This window comes from Ranitomeya imitator, chromosome 4 (assembly GCF_032444005.1).
Source record: "Ranitomeya imitator isolate aRanImi1 chromosome 4, aRanImi1.pri, whole genome shotgun sequence".
Lineage (NCBI taxonomy): Eukaryota > Metazoa > Chordata > Amphibia > Anura > Dendrobatidae > Ranitomeya > Ranitomeya imitator.
This window is the reverse complement of record NC_091285.1, coordinates 383,194,884-383,213,804: the sequence shown is the minus strand read 5'-3', so window position 1 is coordinate 383,213,804 and position 18,921 is coordinate 383,194,884. Positions and strand designations below refer to the sequence as shown.

Sequence of the window (18,921 nt, the reverse complement as noted above, 5' to 3'; positions counted from 1 at the left end):
ACTGGTATACAATGATGGTATACACAGGTATACAGCAGCTGTATTACTGGTACATAACGATGGTATACACAGATATACAGCAGCTGTATTACTGGTACATAACGATGGTATACACAGATATACAGCAGCTGTACTACTGGTATATAACGATGGTATACACAGATATACAGCAGCTGTATTACTGGACTATAATGATTGCAAAACAATGGGGAGACAAAGAGCGCAATAGGGTCTTATCCACGTTACACAGAGGAGAATATACACCAAATTTGCTCACCTGGTTAGGATGAGATTAGAGCATATAGATAGCGGCTGCTGCAGATCCACAGGTCTTCACCGACCAGAGAAAATTATGCCTTCAAAGGGAGATTTGTAGTTAAAGTTCTGCGCTGCCGCTAAGATGAATTTCAGGGGAGTATAGTTGATTCACAGTGGTTTTATTCTACGCGTTTCAGGGGTCTCATACCAGGTGGTATTTCCTGATGAAGGGGGCATGAGACCCCTGAAACGCGTAGAATAAAACCACTGTGAATCAACTATACTCCCCTGAAATTCATCTTAGCGGCAGCGCAGAACTTTAACTACAAATCTCCCTTTGAAGACACTGGACTATAACGATGGTATACACAGATATACGGCAGCTGTATTACTGGTATATAACAATGGTATACACAGATATACGGCAGCTGTATTACTGGTATATAACGATGGTATACACAGATATACGGCAGCTGTATTACTGGTATATAACAATGGTATACACAGATATACGGCAGCTGTATTACTGGTATATGACGATGGTATATACAGGTATACGGCAGCTGTATTACTGGTATATAACGATGGTATACACAGATATACGGCAGCTGTATTACTGGTATATAACGATGGTATACACAGGTATACGGCAGCTGTATTACTGGTATATAACGATGGTATACACAGATATACGGCAGCTGTATTACTGGTATATAACGATGGTATACACAGGTATACGGCAGCTGTATTACTGGTATATAACGATGGTATACACAGGTATACGGCAGCTGTATTACTGGTATATAACGATGGTATACACAGATATACGGCAGCTGTATTACTGGTATATAACGATGGTATACACAGATATACGGCAGCTGTATTACTGGTATATGACGATGGTATACACAGATATACGGCAGCTGTATTACTGGTATATGACGATGGTATACACAGATATACGGCAGCTGTATTACTGGTATATGACGATGGTATACACAGATATACGGCAGCTGTATTACTGGTATATAACGATGGTATACACAGATATACGGCAGCTGTATTACTGGTATATAACGATGGTATACACAGATATACGGCAGCTGTATTACTGGTATATAACGATGGTATACACAGATATACGGCAGCTGTATTACTGGTATATAACGATGGTATACACAGATATACGGCAGCTGTATTGCTGGTACATAACGATGGTATATACAGATATACGGCAGCTGTATTACTGGTATATAACGATGGTATATACAGATATAAGGCAGCTGTATTACTGGTATATGACGATGGTATACACAGATATACGGCAGCTGTATTACTGGTATATAACGATGGTATACACAGCTATACGGCAGCTGTATTGCTGGTACATAACGATGGTATATAATGATGGTATACACAGATATACGGCAGCTGTATTGCTGGTACATAACGATGGTATACACAGATATACGGCAGCTGTATTACTGGTATATAACGATGGTATACACAGGTATACGGCAGCTGTATTGCTGGTACATAACGATGGTATATAATGATGGTACACACAGATATACGGCAGCTGTATTACTGGTATATAACGATGGTATATAATGATGGTACACACAGATATACGGCAGCTGTATTACTGGTATATAATGATGGTATACACAGATATACGGCAGCTGTATTACTGGTATATAACGATGGTATACACAGGTATACGGCAGCTGTATTACTGGTATATAACGATGGTATATAATGATGGTACACACAGATATACGGCAGCTGTATTACTGGTATATAACGATGGTATACACAGATATACGGCAGCTGTATTACTGGTATATAATGATGGTATACACAGATATACGGCAGCTGTATTACTGGTATATAACGATGGTATACACAGATATACGGCAGCTGTATTACTGGTATATAACGATGGTACACACAGATATACGGCAGCTGTATTACTGGTATATAATGATGGTATACACAGATATACGGCAGCTGTATTACTGGTATATAACGATGGTATACACAGATATACGGCAGCTGTATTACTGGTATATAACGATGGTATACACAGATATACGGCAGCTGTATTACTGGTATATAACGATGGTATACACAGATATACGGCAGACACATGGAAGCTGAAGCCATGACAATATGTTCCATAGAATTCAATACCATTTTCCTATATAATGTCCACGTCCGTGACCATTACTGATGTGGGTGGGAGATGCCCGTGAGCCCGCACCCCCTGTGCCAGGCTCTGCCTGGTTGTGCCCAGCCCACTACTCCACACAGGAAGGATACGAGGTGTCTGTGGAGGACGGACAGGCGGCGTCCTGCTCCGGGAGCGATAGCACAGCTCTGGGCCTGCATGCTTCTACGGTCCGTCACTTTGTCACCTACAGCTGGTCTGGAGGGCACAGAGCGGCCTCTCTACAGGCTTTATAAACGGTAGCGTCTCTAGATTCGAGTTCATTCATTTCTTGAGGGGGAGGAGCGATTCCTTGAAATCATGATGTCGTCGGAAGGGGTGGGGCCTCCTTTATTGACGAGCCAATAGCAATGAAGGAAGCTGCTGCTGGAGTAGAGACGCGGGAAATGAGATGGTTGAGCCTCAGCCTAGAGTGTATGGGCTCCTTCCAGGTCCTGACTGCAGCCCATACATACAGTGTAGCTGGCTCACTACTGAAGGTGCTAGACTGTACGGGCTCCTGTCAGGTATATATTAGTGATGATATCATAATGTACGGGCTCCTGTCAGGTATATATTATTGTAGATACAGACTGTACAGGCTCCTGTCAGGTATATATTATTGTAGATATAGACTGTACGGGCTCCTGTCAGGTATATATTATTGTAGATATAGACTGTACGGGTTCCTGTCAGGTATATATTATTGTAGATATAGACTGTACGGGTTCCTGTCAGGTATATATTATTGTAGATACAGACTGTACGGGCTCCTGTCAGGTATATATTATTGTAGTTATGGACTGTACGGACTCCTGTCAGGTATATATTATTGTAGATATAGACTGTACGGGCTCCTGTCAGGTATATATTAGTGATGATATCATAATGTACGGGCTCCTGTCAGGTATATATTATTGTAGATACAGACTGTACAGGCTCCTGTCAGGTATATATTATTGTAGATATAGACTGTACGGGCTCCTGTCAGGTATATATTAGTGATGATATCATAATGTACGGGCTCCTATCAGGTATATATTATTGTAGATATAGACTGTACGGGCTCCTATCAGGTATATATTATTGTAGATATAGACTGTACGGGCTCCTGTCAGGTATATATTATTGTAGATATAGACTGTACGGGCTAATGTCAGGTATGTATTATTGTAGATATAGACTGTACGGGCTCCTGTCAGGTATATATTATTGTAGATATAGACTGTACGGGTTCCTGTCAGGTATATATTATTGTAGATACAGACTGTACGGGCTCCTGTCAGGTATATATTATTGTAGTTATGGACTGTACGGACTCCTGTCAGGTATATATTATTGTAGATATAGACTGTACGGGCTACTGTCAGGTATATATTATTGTAGTTATGGACTGTACGGACTCCTGTCAGGTATATAGTATGGTAGATATAGACTGTACGGACTCCTGTCAGGTGTATATTATTGTAGATATAGACTGTATGGGCTCCTGTCAGGTATATAGTATGGTAGATACAGACTGTACAGGCTCCTGTCAGATATATATTATTGTAGATACGGACTGTACGGACTCCTGTCAGGTATATATTATTGTAGATACAGACTGTACAGGCTCCTGTCAGGTATATATTATTGTAGATATAGACTGTACGGACTCCTGTCAGGTATATATTATTGTAGATACAGACTGTACAGGCTCCTGTCAGGTATATATTATTGTAGATATAGACTGTACGGGCTACTGTCAGGTATATATTACTGTAGATATAGACTGTACGGACTCCTGTCAGGTATATATTATTGTAGATATAGACTGTACAGACTCCTGTCAGGTATATATTATTGTAGATATAGACTGTACGGGCTCCTGTCAGGTATATATTATTGTAGATATAGACTGTACAGGCTCCTGTCAGGTATATATTATTGTAGATATAGACTGTACGGGCTCCTGTCAGGTATATATTATTGTAGATATAGACTGTACGGACTCCTGTCAGGTATATATTATTGTAGATATAGACTGTACGGGCTAATGTCAGGTATATATTATTGTAGATACGGACTGTACGGACTCCTGTCAGGTATATATTATTGTAGATATAGACTGTACGGGCTCCTGTCAGGTATATATTATTGTAGATATAGACTGTACGGGTTCCTGTCAGGTATATATTATTGTAGATACAGACTGTATGGGCTCCTGTCAGGTATATATTATTGTAGTTATGGACTGTACGGACTCCTGTCAGGTATATATTATTGTAGATATAGACTGTACGGGCTCCTGTCAGGTATATATTAGTGATGATATCATAATGTACGGGCTCCTGTCAGGTATATATTATTGTAGATACAGACTGTACAGGCTCCTGTCAGGTATATATTATTGTAGATATAGACTGTACGGGCTAATGTCAGGTATGTATTATTGTAGATATAGACTGTACGGGCTCCTGTCAGGTATGTATTATTGTAGATATAGACTGTACGGGCTCCTGTCAGGTATATATTATTGTAGATATAGACTGTACGGGCTACTGTCAGGTATGTATTATTGTAGATATAGACTGTACGGGCTCCTGTCAGGTATATATTATTGTAGATATAGACTGTACGGGTTCCTGTCAGGTATATATTATTGTAGATACAGACTGTACGGGCTCCTGTCAGGTATATATTATTGTAGTTATGGACTGTACGGACTCCTGTCAGGTATATATTATTGTAGATATAGACTGTACGGGCTACTGTCAGGTATATATTATTGTAGTTATGGACTGTACGGACTCCTGTCAGGTATATAGTATGGTAGATATAGACTGTACGGACTCCTGTCAGGTGTATATTATTGTAGATATAGACTGTATGGGCTCCTGTCAGGTATATAGTATGGTAGATACAGACTGTACAGGCTCCTGTCAGATATATATTATTGTAGATACGGACTGTACGGACTCCTGTCAGGTATATATTATTGTAGATACAGACTGTACAGGCTCCTGTCAGGTATATATTATTGTAGATATAGACTGTACGGACTCCTGTCAGGTATATATTATTGTAGATACAGACTGTACAGGCTCCTGTCAGGTATATATTATTGTAGATATAGACTGTACGGGCTACTGTCAGGTATATATTACTGTAGATATAGACTGTACGGACTCCTGTCAGGTATATATTATTGTAGATATAGACTGTACAGACTCCTGTCAGGTATATATTATTGTAGATATAGACTGTACGGGCTCCTGTCAGGTATATATTATTGTAGATATAGACTGTACAGGCTCCTGTCAGGTATATATTATTGTAGATATAGACTGTACGGGCTCCTGTCAGGTATATATTATTGTAGATATAGACTGTACGGGCTCCTGTCAGGTATATATTAGTGATGATATCATAATGTACGGGCTCCTGTCAGGTATATATTATTGTAGATACAGACTGTACAGGCTCCTGTCAGGTATATATTATTGTAGATATAGACTGTACGGGCTAATGTCAGGTATGTATTATTGTAGATATAGACTGTACGGGCTCCTGTCAGGTATATATTATTGTAGATATAGACTGTACGGGCTACTGTCAGGTATATATTATTGTAGATATAGACTGTACGGGCTAATGTCAGGTATGTATTATTGTAGATATAGACTGTACGGGCTCCTGTCAGGTATATATTATTGTAGATATAGACTGTACGGGTTCCTGTCAGGTATATATTATTGTAGATACAGACTGTACGGGCTCCTGTCAGGTATATATTATTGTAGTTATGGACTGTACGGACTCCTGTCAGGTATATATTATTGTAGATATAGACTGTACGGGCTACTGTCAGGTATATATTATTGTAGTTATGGACTGTACGGACTCCTGTCAGGTATATAGTATGGTAGATATAGACTGTACGGACTCCTGTCAGGTGTATATTATTGTAGATATAGACTGTATGGGCTCCTGTCAGGTATATAGTATGGTAGATACAGACTGTACAGGCTCCTGTCAGATATATATTATTGTAGATACGGACTGTACGGACTCCTGTCAGGTATATATTATTGTAGATACAGACTGTACGGGCTCCTGTCAGGTATATATTATTGTAGATACAGACTGTACAGGCTCCTGTCAGGTATATATTATTGTAGATATAGACTGTACGGGCTAATGTCAGGTATGTATTATTGTAGATATAGACTGTACGGGCTCCTGTCAGGTATATATTATTGTAGATATAGACTGTACGGGCTCCTGTCAGGTATATATTATTGTAGATATAGACTGTACGGGCTACTGTCAGGTATATATTATTGTAGATATAGACTGTACGGGCTAATGTCAGGTATGTATTATTGTAGATATAGACTGTACGGGCTCCTGTCAGGTATATATTATTGTAGATATAGACTGTACGGGTTCCTGTCAGGTATATATTATTGTAGATACAGACTGTACGGGCTCCTGTCAGGTATATATTATTGTAGTTATGGACTGTACGGACTCCTGTCAGGTATATATTATTGTAGATATAGACTGTACGGACTCCTGTCAGGTGTATATTATTGTAGATATAGACTGTATGGGCTCCTGTCAGGTATATAGTATGGTAGATACAGACTGTACAGGCTCCTGTCAGATATATATTATTGTAGATACGGACTGTACGGACTCCTGTCAGGTATATATTATTGTAGATACAGACTGTACAGGCTCCTGTCAGGTATATATTATTGTAGATATAGACTGTACGGACTCCTGTCAGGTATATATTATTGTAGATACAGACTGTACAGGCTCCTGTCAGGTATATATTATTGTAGATATAGACTGTACGGGCTACTGTCAGGTATATATTACTGTAGATATAGACTGTACGGACTCCTGTCAGGTATATATTATTGTAGATATAGACTGTACAGACTCCTGTCAGGTATATATTATTGTAGATATAGACTGTACGGGCTCCTGTCAGGTATATATTATTGTAGATATAGACTGTACAGGCTCCTGTCAGGTATATATTATTGTAGATATAGACTGTACGGGCTCCTGTCAGGTATATATTATTGTAGATATAGACTGTACGGACTCCTGTCAGGTATATATTAGTGATGATATCATAATGTACGGGCTCCTGTCAGGTATATATTATTGTAGATATAGACTGTACGGGCTCCTGTCAGGTATATATTAGTGATGATATCATAATGTACGGGCTCCTGTCAGGTATATATTACTGTAGATATAGACTGTACGGACTCCTGTCAGGTATATATTATTGTAGATATAGACTGTACAGGCTCCTGTCAGGTATATATTATTGTAGATACAGACTGTACAGGCTCCTGTCAGGTATATATTATTGTAGATATAGACTGTACGGGCTAATGTCAGGTATGTATTATTGTAGATATAGACTGTACGGGCTCCTGTCAGGTATATATTATTGTAGATATAGACTGTACGGGTTCCTGTCAGGTATATATTATTGTAGATACAGACTGTACGGGCTCCTGTCAGGTATATATTATTGTAGTTATGGACTGTACGGACTCCTGTCAGGTATATATTATTGTAGATATAGACTGTACGGGCTACTGTCAGGTATATATTATTGTAGTTATGGACTGTACGGACTCCTGTCAGGTATATAGTATGGTAGATATAGACTGTACGGACTCCTGTCAGGTGTATGTTATTGTAGATATAGACTGTATGGGCTCCTGTCAGGTATATAGTATGGTAGATACAGACTGTACAGGCTCCTGTCAGGTATATATTATTGTAGATACGGACTGTACGGACTCCTGTCAGGTATATATTATTGTAGATACAGACTGTACAGGCTCCTGTCAGGTATATATTATTGTAGATATAGACTGTACGGACTCCTGTCAGGTATATATTATTGTAGATACAGACTGTACAGGCTCCTGTCAGGTATATATTATTGTAGATATAGACTGTACGGGCTACTGTCAGGTATATATTACTGTAGATATAGACTGTACGGACTCCTGTCAGGTATATATTATTGTAGATATAGACTGTACAGACTCCTGTCAGGTATATATTATTGTAGATATAGACTGTACGGGCTCCTGTCAGGTATATATTATTGTAGATATAGACTGTACAGGCTCCTGTCAGGTATATATTATTGTAGATATAGACTGTACGGGCTCCTGTCAGGTATATATTATTGTAGATATAGACTGTACGGACTCCTGTCAGGTATATATTAGTGATGATATCATAATGTACGGGCTCCTGTCAGGTATATATTATTGTAGATATAGACTGTACGGGCTCCTGTCAGGTATATATTAGTGATGATATTATAATGTACGGGCTCCTGTCAGGTATATATTATTGTAGATACAGACTGTACAGGCTCCTGTCAGGTATATATTATTGTAGATATAGACTGTACGGGCTCCTGTCAGGTATATATTATTGTAGATATAGACTGTACGGGCTACTGTCAGGTATATATTATTGTAGATATAGACTGTACGGGCTAATGTCAGGTATGTATTATTGTAGATATAGACTGTACGGGCTCCTGTCAGGTATATATTATTGTAGATATAGACTGTACGGGTTCCTGTCAGGTATATATTATTGTAGATACAGACTGTACGGGCTCCTGTCAGGTATATATTATTGTAGTTATGGACTGTACGGACTCCTGTCAGGTATATATTATTGTAGATATAGACTGTACGGGCTCCTGTCAGGTATATATTATTGTAGTTATGGACTGTACGGACTCCTGTCAGGTATATATTATTGTAGATATAGACTGTACAGGCTCCTGTCAGGTATATATTATTGTAGATATAGACTGTACGGGCTCCTGTCAGGTATATATTATTGTAGATATAGACTGTACGGACTCCTGTCAGGTATATATTAGTGATGATATCATAATGTACGGGCTCCTGTCAGGTATATATTATTGTAGATACAGACTTTACAGGCTCCTGTCAGGTATATATTATTGTAGATATAGACTGTACGGGCTCCTGTCAGGTATATATTATTGTAGATATAGACTGTACGGACTCCTGTCAGGTATATATTAGTGATGATATCATAATGTACGGGCTCCTGTCAGGTATATATTATTGTAGATACAGACTGTACAGGCTCCTGTCAGGTATATATTATTGTAGATATAGACTGTACGGGCTCCTGTCAGGTATATATTATTGTAAATATAGACTGTACGGACTCCTGTCAGGTATATATTATTGTAGATGTAGTCTGTACGGACTCCTGTCAGGTATATATTATTGTAGATACAGACTGTACGGGCTCCTGTCAGGTATATATTATTGTAGATATAGACTGTACGTGCTCCTGTCAGGTATATATTATGGTAGATATGGACTGTACAGGCTCCTGTCAGGTATATATTATTGTAAATACAGACTGTACGGGCTCCTGTCAGGTATATATTATTGTAAATATAGACTGTACGGACTCCTGTCAGGTATATATTATTGTAGATGTAGTCTGTACGGACTCCTGTCAGGTATATATTATTGTAGATATAGACTGTACGGGCTCCTGTCAGGTATATATTATTGTAGATGTAGTCTGTACGGACTCCTGTCAGGTATATATTATTGTAGATATAGACTGTACAGGCTCCTGTCAGGTATATATTATTGTAGATATAGACTGTACGGGCTCCTGTCAGGTATATATAGTAGATATGGACTGTACGGGCTCCTGTCAGGTATATATTATTGTAGATACGGACTGTACGGGCTCCTGTCAGGTATATATTAGTGATGATATCATAATGTACGGGCTCCTGTCAGGTATATATTATTGTAGATACAGACTGTACAGGCTCCTGTCAGGTATATATTATTGTAGATACAGACTGTACAGGCTCCTGTCAGGTATATATTATTGTAGTTATGGACTGTACGGACTCCTGTCAGGTATATATTATTGTAGATATAGACTGTACGGGCTCCTGTCAGGTATATATTAGTGATGATATCATAATGTACGGGCTCCTGTCAGGTATATATTATTGTAGATACAGACTGTACAGGCTCCTGTCAGGTATATATTATTGTAGATATAGACTGTACGGGCTAATGTCAGGTATGTATTATTGTAGATATAGACTGTACGGGCTCCTGTCAGGTATGTATTATTGTAGATATAGACTGTACGGGCTCCTGTCAGGTATATATTATTGTAGATATAGACTGTACGGGCTACTGTCAGGTATGTATTATTGTAGATATAGACTGTACGGGCTCCTGTCAGGTATATATTATTGTAGATATAGACTGTACGGGTTCCTGTCAGGTATATATTATTGTAGATACAGACTGTACGGGCTCCTGTCAGGTATATATTATTGTAGTTATGGACTGTACGGACTCCTGTCAGGTATATATTATTGTAGATATAGACTGTACGGGCTACTGTCAGGTATATATTATTGTAGTTATGGACTGTACGGACTCCTGTCAGGTATATAGTATGGTAGATATAGACTGTACGGACTCCTGTCAGGTGTATATTATTGTAGATATAGACTGTATGGGCTCCTGTCAGGTATATAGTATGGTAGATACAGACTGTACAGGCTCCTGTCAGATATATATTATTGTAGATACGGACTGTACGGACTCCTGTCAGGTATATATTATTGTAGATACAGACTGTACAGGCTCCTGTCAGGTATATATTATTGTAGATATAGACTGTACGGACTCCTGTCAGGTATATATTATTGTAGATACAGACTGTACAGGCTCCTGTCAGGTATATATTATTGTAGATATAGACTGTACGGGCTACTGTCAGGTATATATTACTGTAGATATAGACTGTACGGACTCCTGTCAGGTATATATTATTGTAGATATAGACTGTACAGACTCCTGTCAGGTATATATTATTGTAGATATAGACTGTACGGGCTCCTGTCAGGTATATATTATTGTAGATATAGACTGTACAGGCTCCTGTCAGGTATATATTATTGTAGATATAGACTGTACGGGCTCCTGTCAGGTATATATTATTGTAGATATAGACTGTACGGGCTCCTGTCAGGTATATATTAGTGATGATATCATAATGTACGGGCTCCTGTCAGGTATATATTATTGTAGATACAGACTGTACAGGCTCCTGTCAGGTATATATTATTGTAGATATAGACTGTACGGGCTAATGTCAGGTATGTATTATTGTAGATATAGACTGTACGGGCTCCTGTCAGGTATATATTATTGTAGATATAGACTGTACGGGCTACTGTCAGGTATATATTATTGTAGATATAGACTGTACGGGCTAATGTCAGGTATGTATTATTGTAGATATAGACTGTACGGGCTCCTGTCAGGTATATATTATTGTAGATATAGACTGTACGGGTTCCTGTCAGGTATATATTATTGTAGATACAGACTGTACGGGCTCCTGTCAGGTATATATTATTGTAGTTATGGACTGTACGGACTCCTGTCAGGTATATATTATTGTAGATATAGACTGTACGGGCTACTGTCAGGTATATATTATTGTAGTTATGGACTGTACGGACTCCTGTCAGGTATATAGTATGGTAGATATAGACTGTACGGACTCCTGTCAGTTGTATATTATTGTAGATATAGACTGTATGGGCTCCTGTCAGGTATATAGTATGGTAGATACAGACTGTACAGGCTCCTGTCAGATATATATTATTGTAGATACGGACTGTACGGACTCCTGTCAGGTATATATTATTGTAGATACAGACTGTACGGGCTCCTGTCAGGTATATATTATTGTAGATACAGACTGTACAGGCTCCTGTCAGGTATATATTATTGTAGATATAGACTGTACGGGCTAATGTCAGGTATGTATTATTGTAGATATAGACTGTACGGGCTCCTGTCAGGTATATATTATTGTAGATATAGACTGTACGGGCTCCTGTCAGGTATATATTATTGTAGATATAGACTGTACGGGCTACTGTCAGGTATATATTATTGTAGATATAGACTGTACGGGCTAATGTCAGGTATGTATTATTGTAGATATAGACTGTACGGGCTCCTGTCAGGTATATATTATTGTAGATATAGACTGTACGGGTTCCTGTCAGGTATATATTATTGTAGATACAGACTGTACGGGCTCCTGTCAGGTATATATTATTGTAGTTATGGACTGTACGGACTCCTGTCAGGTATATATTATTGTAGATATAGACTGTACGGACTCCTGTCAGGTGTATATTATTGTAGATATAGACTGTATGGGCTCCTGTCAGGTATATAGTATGGTAGATACAGACTGTACAGGCTCCTGTCAGATATATATTATTGTAGATACGGACTGTACGGACTCCTGTCAGGTATATATTATTGTAGATACAGACTGTACAGGCTCCTGTCAGGTATATATTATTGTAGATATAGACTGTACGGACTCCTGTCAGGTATATATTATTGTAGATACAGACTGTACAGGCTCCTGTCAGGTATATATTATTGTAGATATAGACTGTACGGGCTACTGTCAGGTATATATTACTGTAGATATAGACTGTACGGACTCCTGTCAGGTATATATTATTGTAGATATAGACTGTACAGACTCCTGTCAGGTATATATTATTGTAGATATAGACTGTACGGGCTCCTGTCAGGTATATATTATTGTAGATATAGACTGTACAGGCTCCTGTCAGGTATATATTATTGTAGATATAGACTGTACGGGCTCCTGTCAGGTATATATTATTGTAGATATAGACTGTACGGACTCCTGTCAGGTATATATTAGTGATGATATCATAATGTACGGGCTCCTGTCAGGTATATATTATTGTAGATATAGACTGTACGGGCTCCTGTCAGGTATATATTAGTGATGATATCATAATGTACGGGCTCCTGTCAGGTATATATTACTGTAGATATAGACTGTACGGACTCCTGTCAGGTATATATTATTGTAGATATAGACTGTACAGGCTCCTGTCAGGTATATATTATTGTAGATACAGACTGTACAGGCTCCTGTCAGGTATATATTATTGTAGATATAGACTGTACGGGCTAATGTCAGGTATGTATTATTGTAGATATAGACTGTACGGGCTCCTGTCAGGTATATATTATTGTAGATATAGACTGTACGGGTTCCTGTCAGGTATATATTATTGTAGATACAGACTGTACGGGCTCCTGTCAGGTATATATTATTGTAGTTATGGACTGTACGGACTCCTGTCAGGTATATATTATTGTAGATATAGACTGTACGGGCTACTGTCAGGTATATATTATTGTAGTTATGGACTGTACGGACTCCTGTCAGGTATATAGTATGGTAGATATAGACTGTACGGACTCCTGTCAGGTGTATGTTATTGTAGATATAGACTGTATGGGCTCCTGTCAGGTATATAGTATGGTAGATACAGACTGTACAGGCTCCTGTCAGGTATATATTATTGTAGATACGGACTGTACGGACTCCTGTCAGGTATATATTATTGTAGATACAGACTGTACAGGCTCCTGTCAGGTATATATTATTGTAGATATAGACTGTACGGACTCCTGTCAGGTATATATTATTGTAGATACAGACTGTACAGGCTCCTGTCAGGTATATATTATTGTAGATATAGACTGTACGGGCTACTGTCAGGTATATATTACTGTAGATATAGACTGTACGGACTCCTGTCAGGTATATATTATTGTAGATATAGACTGTACAGACTCCTGTCAGGTATATATTATTGTAGATATAGACTGTACGGGCTCCTGTCAGGTATATATTATTGTAGATATAGACTGTACAGGCTCCTGTCAGGTATATATTATTGTAGATATAGACTGTACGGGCTCCTGTCAGGTATATATTATTGTAGATATAGACTGTACGGACTCCTGTCAGGTATATATTAGTGATGATATCATAATGTACGGGCTCCTGTCAGGTATATATTATTGTAGATATAGACTGTACGGGCTCCTGTCAGGTATATATTAGTGATGATATTATAATGTACGGGCTCCTGTCAGGTATATATTATTGTAGATACAGACTGTACAGGCTCCTGTCAGGTATATATTATTGTAGATATAGACTGTACGGGCTCCTGTCAGGTATATATTATTGTAGATATAGACTGTACGGGCTACTGTCAGGTATATATTATTGTAGATATAGACTGTACGGGCTAATGTCAGGTATGTATTATTGTAGATATAGACTGTACGGGCTCCTGTCAGGTATATATTATTGTAGATATAGACTGTACGGGTTCCTGTCAGGTATATATTATTGTAGATACAGACTGTACGGGCTCCTGTCAGGTATATATTATTGTAGTTATGGACTGTACGGACTCCTGTCAGGTATATATTATTGTAGATATAGACTGTACGGGCTCCTGTCAGGTATATATTATTGTAGTTATGGACTGTACGGACTCCTGTCAGGTATATATTATTGTAGATATAGACTGTACAGGCTCCTGTCAGGTATATATTATTGTAGATATAGACTGTACGGGCTCCTGTCAGGTATATATTATTGTAGATATAGACTGTACGGACTCCTGTCAGGTATATATTAGTGATGATATCATAATGTACGGGCTCCTGTCAGGTATATATTATTGTAGATACAGACTTTACAGGCTCCTGTCAGGTATATATTATTGTAGATATAGACTGTACGGGCTCCTGTCAGGTATATATTATTGTAGATATAGACTGTACGGACTCCTGTCAGGTATATATTAGTGATGATATCATAATGTACGGGCTCCTGTCAGGTATATATTATTGTAGATACAGACTGTACAGGCTCCTGTCAGGTATATATTATTGTAGATATAGACTGTACGGGCTCCTGTCAGGTATATATTATTGTAAATATAGACTGTACGGACTCCTGTCAGGTATATATTATTGTAGATGTAGTCTGTACGGACTCCTGTCAGGTATATATTATTGTAGATACAGACTGTACGGGCTCCTGTCAGGTATATATTATTGTAGATATAGACTGTACGTGCTCCTGTCAGGTATATATTATGGTAGATATGGACTGTACAGGCTCCTGTCAGGTATATATTATTGTAAATACAGACTGTACGGGCTCCTGTCAGGTATATATTATTGTAAATATAGACTGTACGGACTCCTGTCAGGTATATATTATTGTAGATGTAGTCTGTACGGACTCCTGTCAGGTATATATTATTGTAGATATAGACTGTACGGGCTCCTGTCAGGTATATATTATTGTAGATGTAGTCTGTACGGACTCCTGTCAGGTATATATTATTGTAGATATAGACTGTACAGGCTCCTGTCAGGTATATATTATTGTAGATATAGACTGTACGGGCTCCTGTCAGGTATATATAGTAGATATGGACTGTACGGGCTCCTGTCAGGTATATATTATTGTAGATACGGACTGTACGGGCTCCTGTCAGGTATATATTAGTGATGATATCATAATGTACGGGCTCCTGTCAGGTATATATTATTGTAGATACAGACTGTACAGGCTCCTGTCAGGTATATATTATTGTAGATACAGACTGTACAGGCTCCTGTCAGGTATATATTATTGTAGTTATGGACTGTACGGACTCCTGTCAGGTATATATTATTGTAGATATAGACTGTACGGGCTCCTGTCAGGTATATATTAGTGATGATATCATAATGTACGGGCTCCTGTCAGGTATATATTATTGTAGATACAGACTGTACAGGCTCCTGTCAGGTATATATTATTGTAGATATAGACTGTACGGGCTAATGTCAGGTATGTATTATTGTAGATATAGACTGTACGGGCTCCTGTCAGGTATGTATTATTGTAGATATAGACTGTACGGGCTCCTGTCAGGTATATATTATTGTAGATATAGACTGTACGGGCTACTGTCAGGTATGTATTATTGTAGATATAGACTGTACGGGCTCCTGTCAGGTATATATTATTGTAGATATAGACTGTACGGGTTCCTGTCAGGTATATATTATTGTAGATACAGACTGTACGGGCTCCTGTCAGGTATATATTATTGTAGTTATGGACTGTACGGACTCCTGTCAGGTATATATTATTGTAGATATAGACTGTACGGGCTACTGTCAGGTATATATTATTGTAGTTATGGACTGTACGGACTCCTGTCAGGTATATAGTATGGTAGATATAGACTGTACGGACTCCTGTCAGGTGTATATTATTGTAGATATAGACTGTATGGGCTCCTGTCAGGTATATAGTATGGTAGATACAGACTGTACAGGCTCCTGTCAGATATATATTATTGTAGATACGGACTGTACGGACTCCTGTCAGGTATATATTATTGTAGATACAGACTGTACAGGCTCCTGTCAGGTATATATTATTGTAGATATAGACTGTACGGACTCCTGTCAGGTATATATTATTGTAGATACAGACTGTACAGGCTCCTGTCAGGTATATATTATTGTAGATATAGACTGTACGGGCTACTGTCAGGTATATATTACTGTAGATATAGACTGTACGGACTCCTGTCAGGTATATATTATTGTAGATATAGACTGTACAGACTCCTGTCAGGTATATATTATTGTAGATATAGACTGTACGGGCTCCTGTCAGGTATATATTATTGTAGATATAGACTGTACAGGCTCCTGTCAGGTATATATTATTGTAGATATAGACTGTACGGGCTCCTGTCAGGTATATATTATTGTAGATATAGACTGTACGGGCTCCTGTCAGGTATATATTAGTGATGATATCATAATGTACGGGCTCCTGTCAGGTATATATTATTGTAGATACAGACTGTACAGGCTCCTGTCAGGTATATATTATTGTAGATATAGACTGTACGGGCTACTGTCAGGTATATATTACTGTAGATATAGACTGTACGGACTCCTGTCAGGTATATATTATTGTAGATATAGACTGTACAGACTCCTGTCAGGTATATATTATTGTAGATATAGACTGTACGGGCTCCTGTCAGGTATATATTATTGTAGATATAGACTGTACAGGCTCCTGTCAGGTATATATTATTGTAGATATAGACTGTACGGGCTCCTGTCAGGTATATATTATTGTAGATATAGACTGTACGGACTCCTGTCAGGTATATATTAGTGATGATATCATAATGTACGGGCTCCTGTCAGGTATATATTATTGTAGATATAGACTGTACGGGCTCCTGTCAGGTATATATTAGTGATGATATTATAATGTACGGGCTCCTGTCAGGTATATATTATTGTAGATACAGACTGTACAGGCTCCTGTCAGGTATATATTATTGTAGATATAGACTGTACGGGCTCCTGTCAGGTATATATTATTGTAGATATAGACTGTACGGGCTACTGTCAGGTATATATTATTGTAGATATAGACTGTACGGGCTAATGTCAGGTATGTATTATTGTAGATATAGACTGTACGGGCTCCTGTCAGGTATATATTATTGTAGATATAGACTGTACGGGTTCCTGTCAGGTATATATTATTGTAGATACAGACTGTACGGGCTCCTGTCAGGTATATATTATTGTAGTTATGGACTGTACGGACTCCTGTCAGGTATATATTATTGTAGATATAGACTGTACGGGCTCCTGTCAGGTATATATTATTGTAGTTATGGACTGTACGGACTCCTGTCAGGTATATATTATTGTAGATATAGACTGTACAGGCTCCTGTCAGGTATATATTATTGTAGATATAGACTGTACGGGCTCCTGTCAGGTATATATTATTGTAGATATAGACTGTACGGACTCCTGTCAGGTATATATTAGTGATGATATCATAATGTACGGGCTCCTGTCAGGTATATATTATTGTAGATACAGACTTTACAGGCTCCTGTCAGGTATATATTATTGTAGATATAGACTGTACGGGCTCCTGTCAGGTATATATTATTGTAGATATAGACTGTACGGACTCCTGTCAGGTATATATTAGTGATGATATCATAATGTACGGGCTCCTGTCAGGTATATATTATTGTAGATACAGACTGTACAGGCTCCTGTCAGGTATATATTATTGTAGATATAGACTGTACGGGCTCCTGTCAGGTATATATTATTGTAAATATAGACTGTACGGACTCCTGTCAGGTATATATTATTGTAGATGTAGTCTGTACGGACTCCTGTCAGGTATATATTATTGTAGATACAGACTGTACGGGCTCCTGTCAGGTATATATTATTGTAGATATAGACTGTACGTGCTCCTGTCAGGTATATATTATGGTAGATATGGACTGTACAGGCTCCTGTCAGGTATATATTATTGTAAATACAGACTGTACGGGCTCCTGTCAGGTATATATTATTGTAAATATAGACTGTACG

General features: G+C 38.3%; 2 protein-coding genes across 9 annotated transcripts in view; one reads left to right on the top strand and one right to left on the bottom strand.

Annotated features, from left to right (window-relative positions):
* LOC138676200 (phytanoyl-CoA dioxygenase, peroxisomal-like) overlaps nucleotides 1-2,783 on the bottom strand; it is a 118,190-nt gene extending 115,407 nt beyond the window's left edge. The window contains exon 1 of the mRNA XM_069765208.1: nucleotides 2,581-2,783. Within this exon, the coding sequence (XP_069621309.1) occupies nucleotides 2,581-2,649 (69 nt within the window). The 5' untranslated portion in view covers nucleotides 2,650-2,783. The remainder of the gene's footprint in view (nucleotides 1-2,580) is intronic.
* The window catches only part of LOC138676198 (uncharacterized), a 59,775-nt gene continuing 43,419 nt past the window's right edge, over nucleotides 2,566-18,921 (top strand). For 6 of the 8 annotated variants that reach the window (XR_011320758.1, XR_011320754.1, XR_011320759.1 and 3 more), the window contains exon 1: nucleotides 2,867-2,994. The gene's annotated coding sequence lies outside the window, so the exon portion shown is untranslated. Of the gene's footprint in view, nucleotides 2,728-2,866; nucleotides 2,995-18,921 lie in introns of those variants that run through there. The other 2 variants (XR_011320756.1, XM_069765204.1) reach the window with 2 other exon arrangements.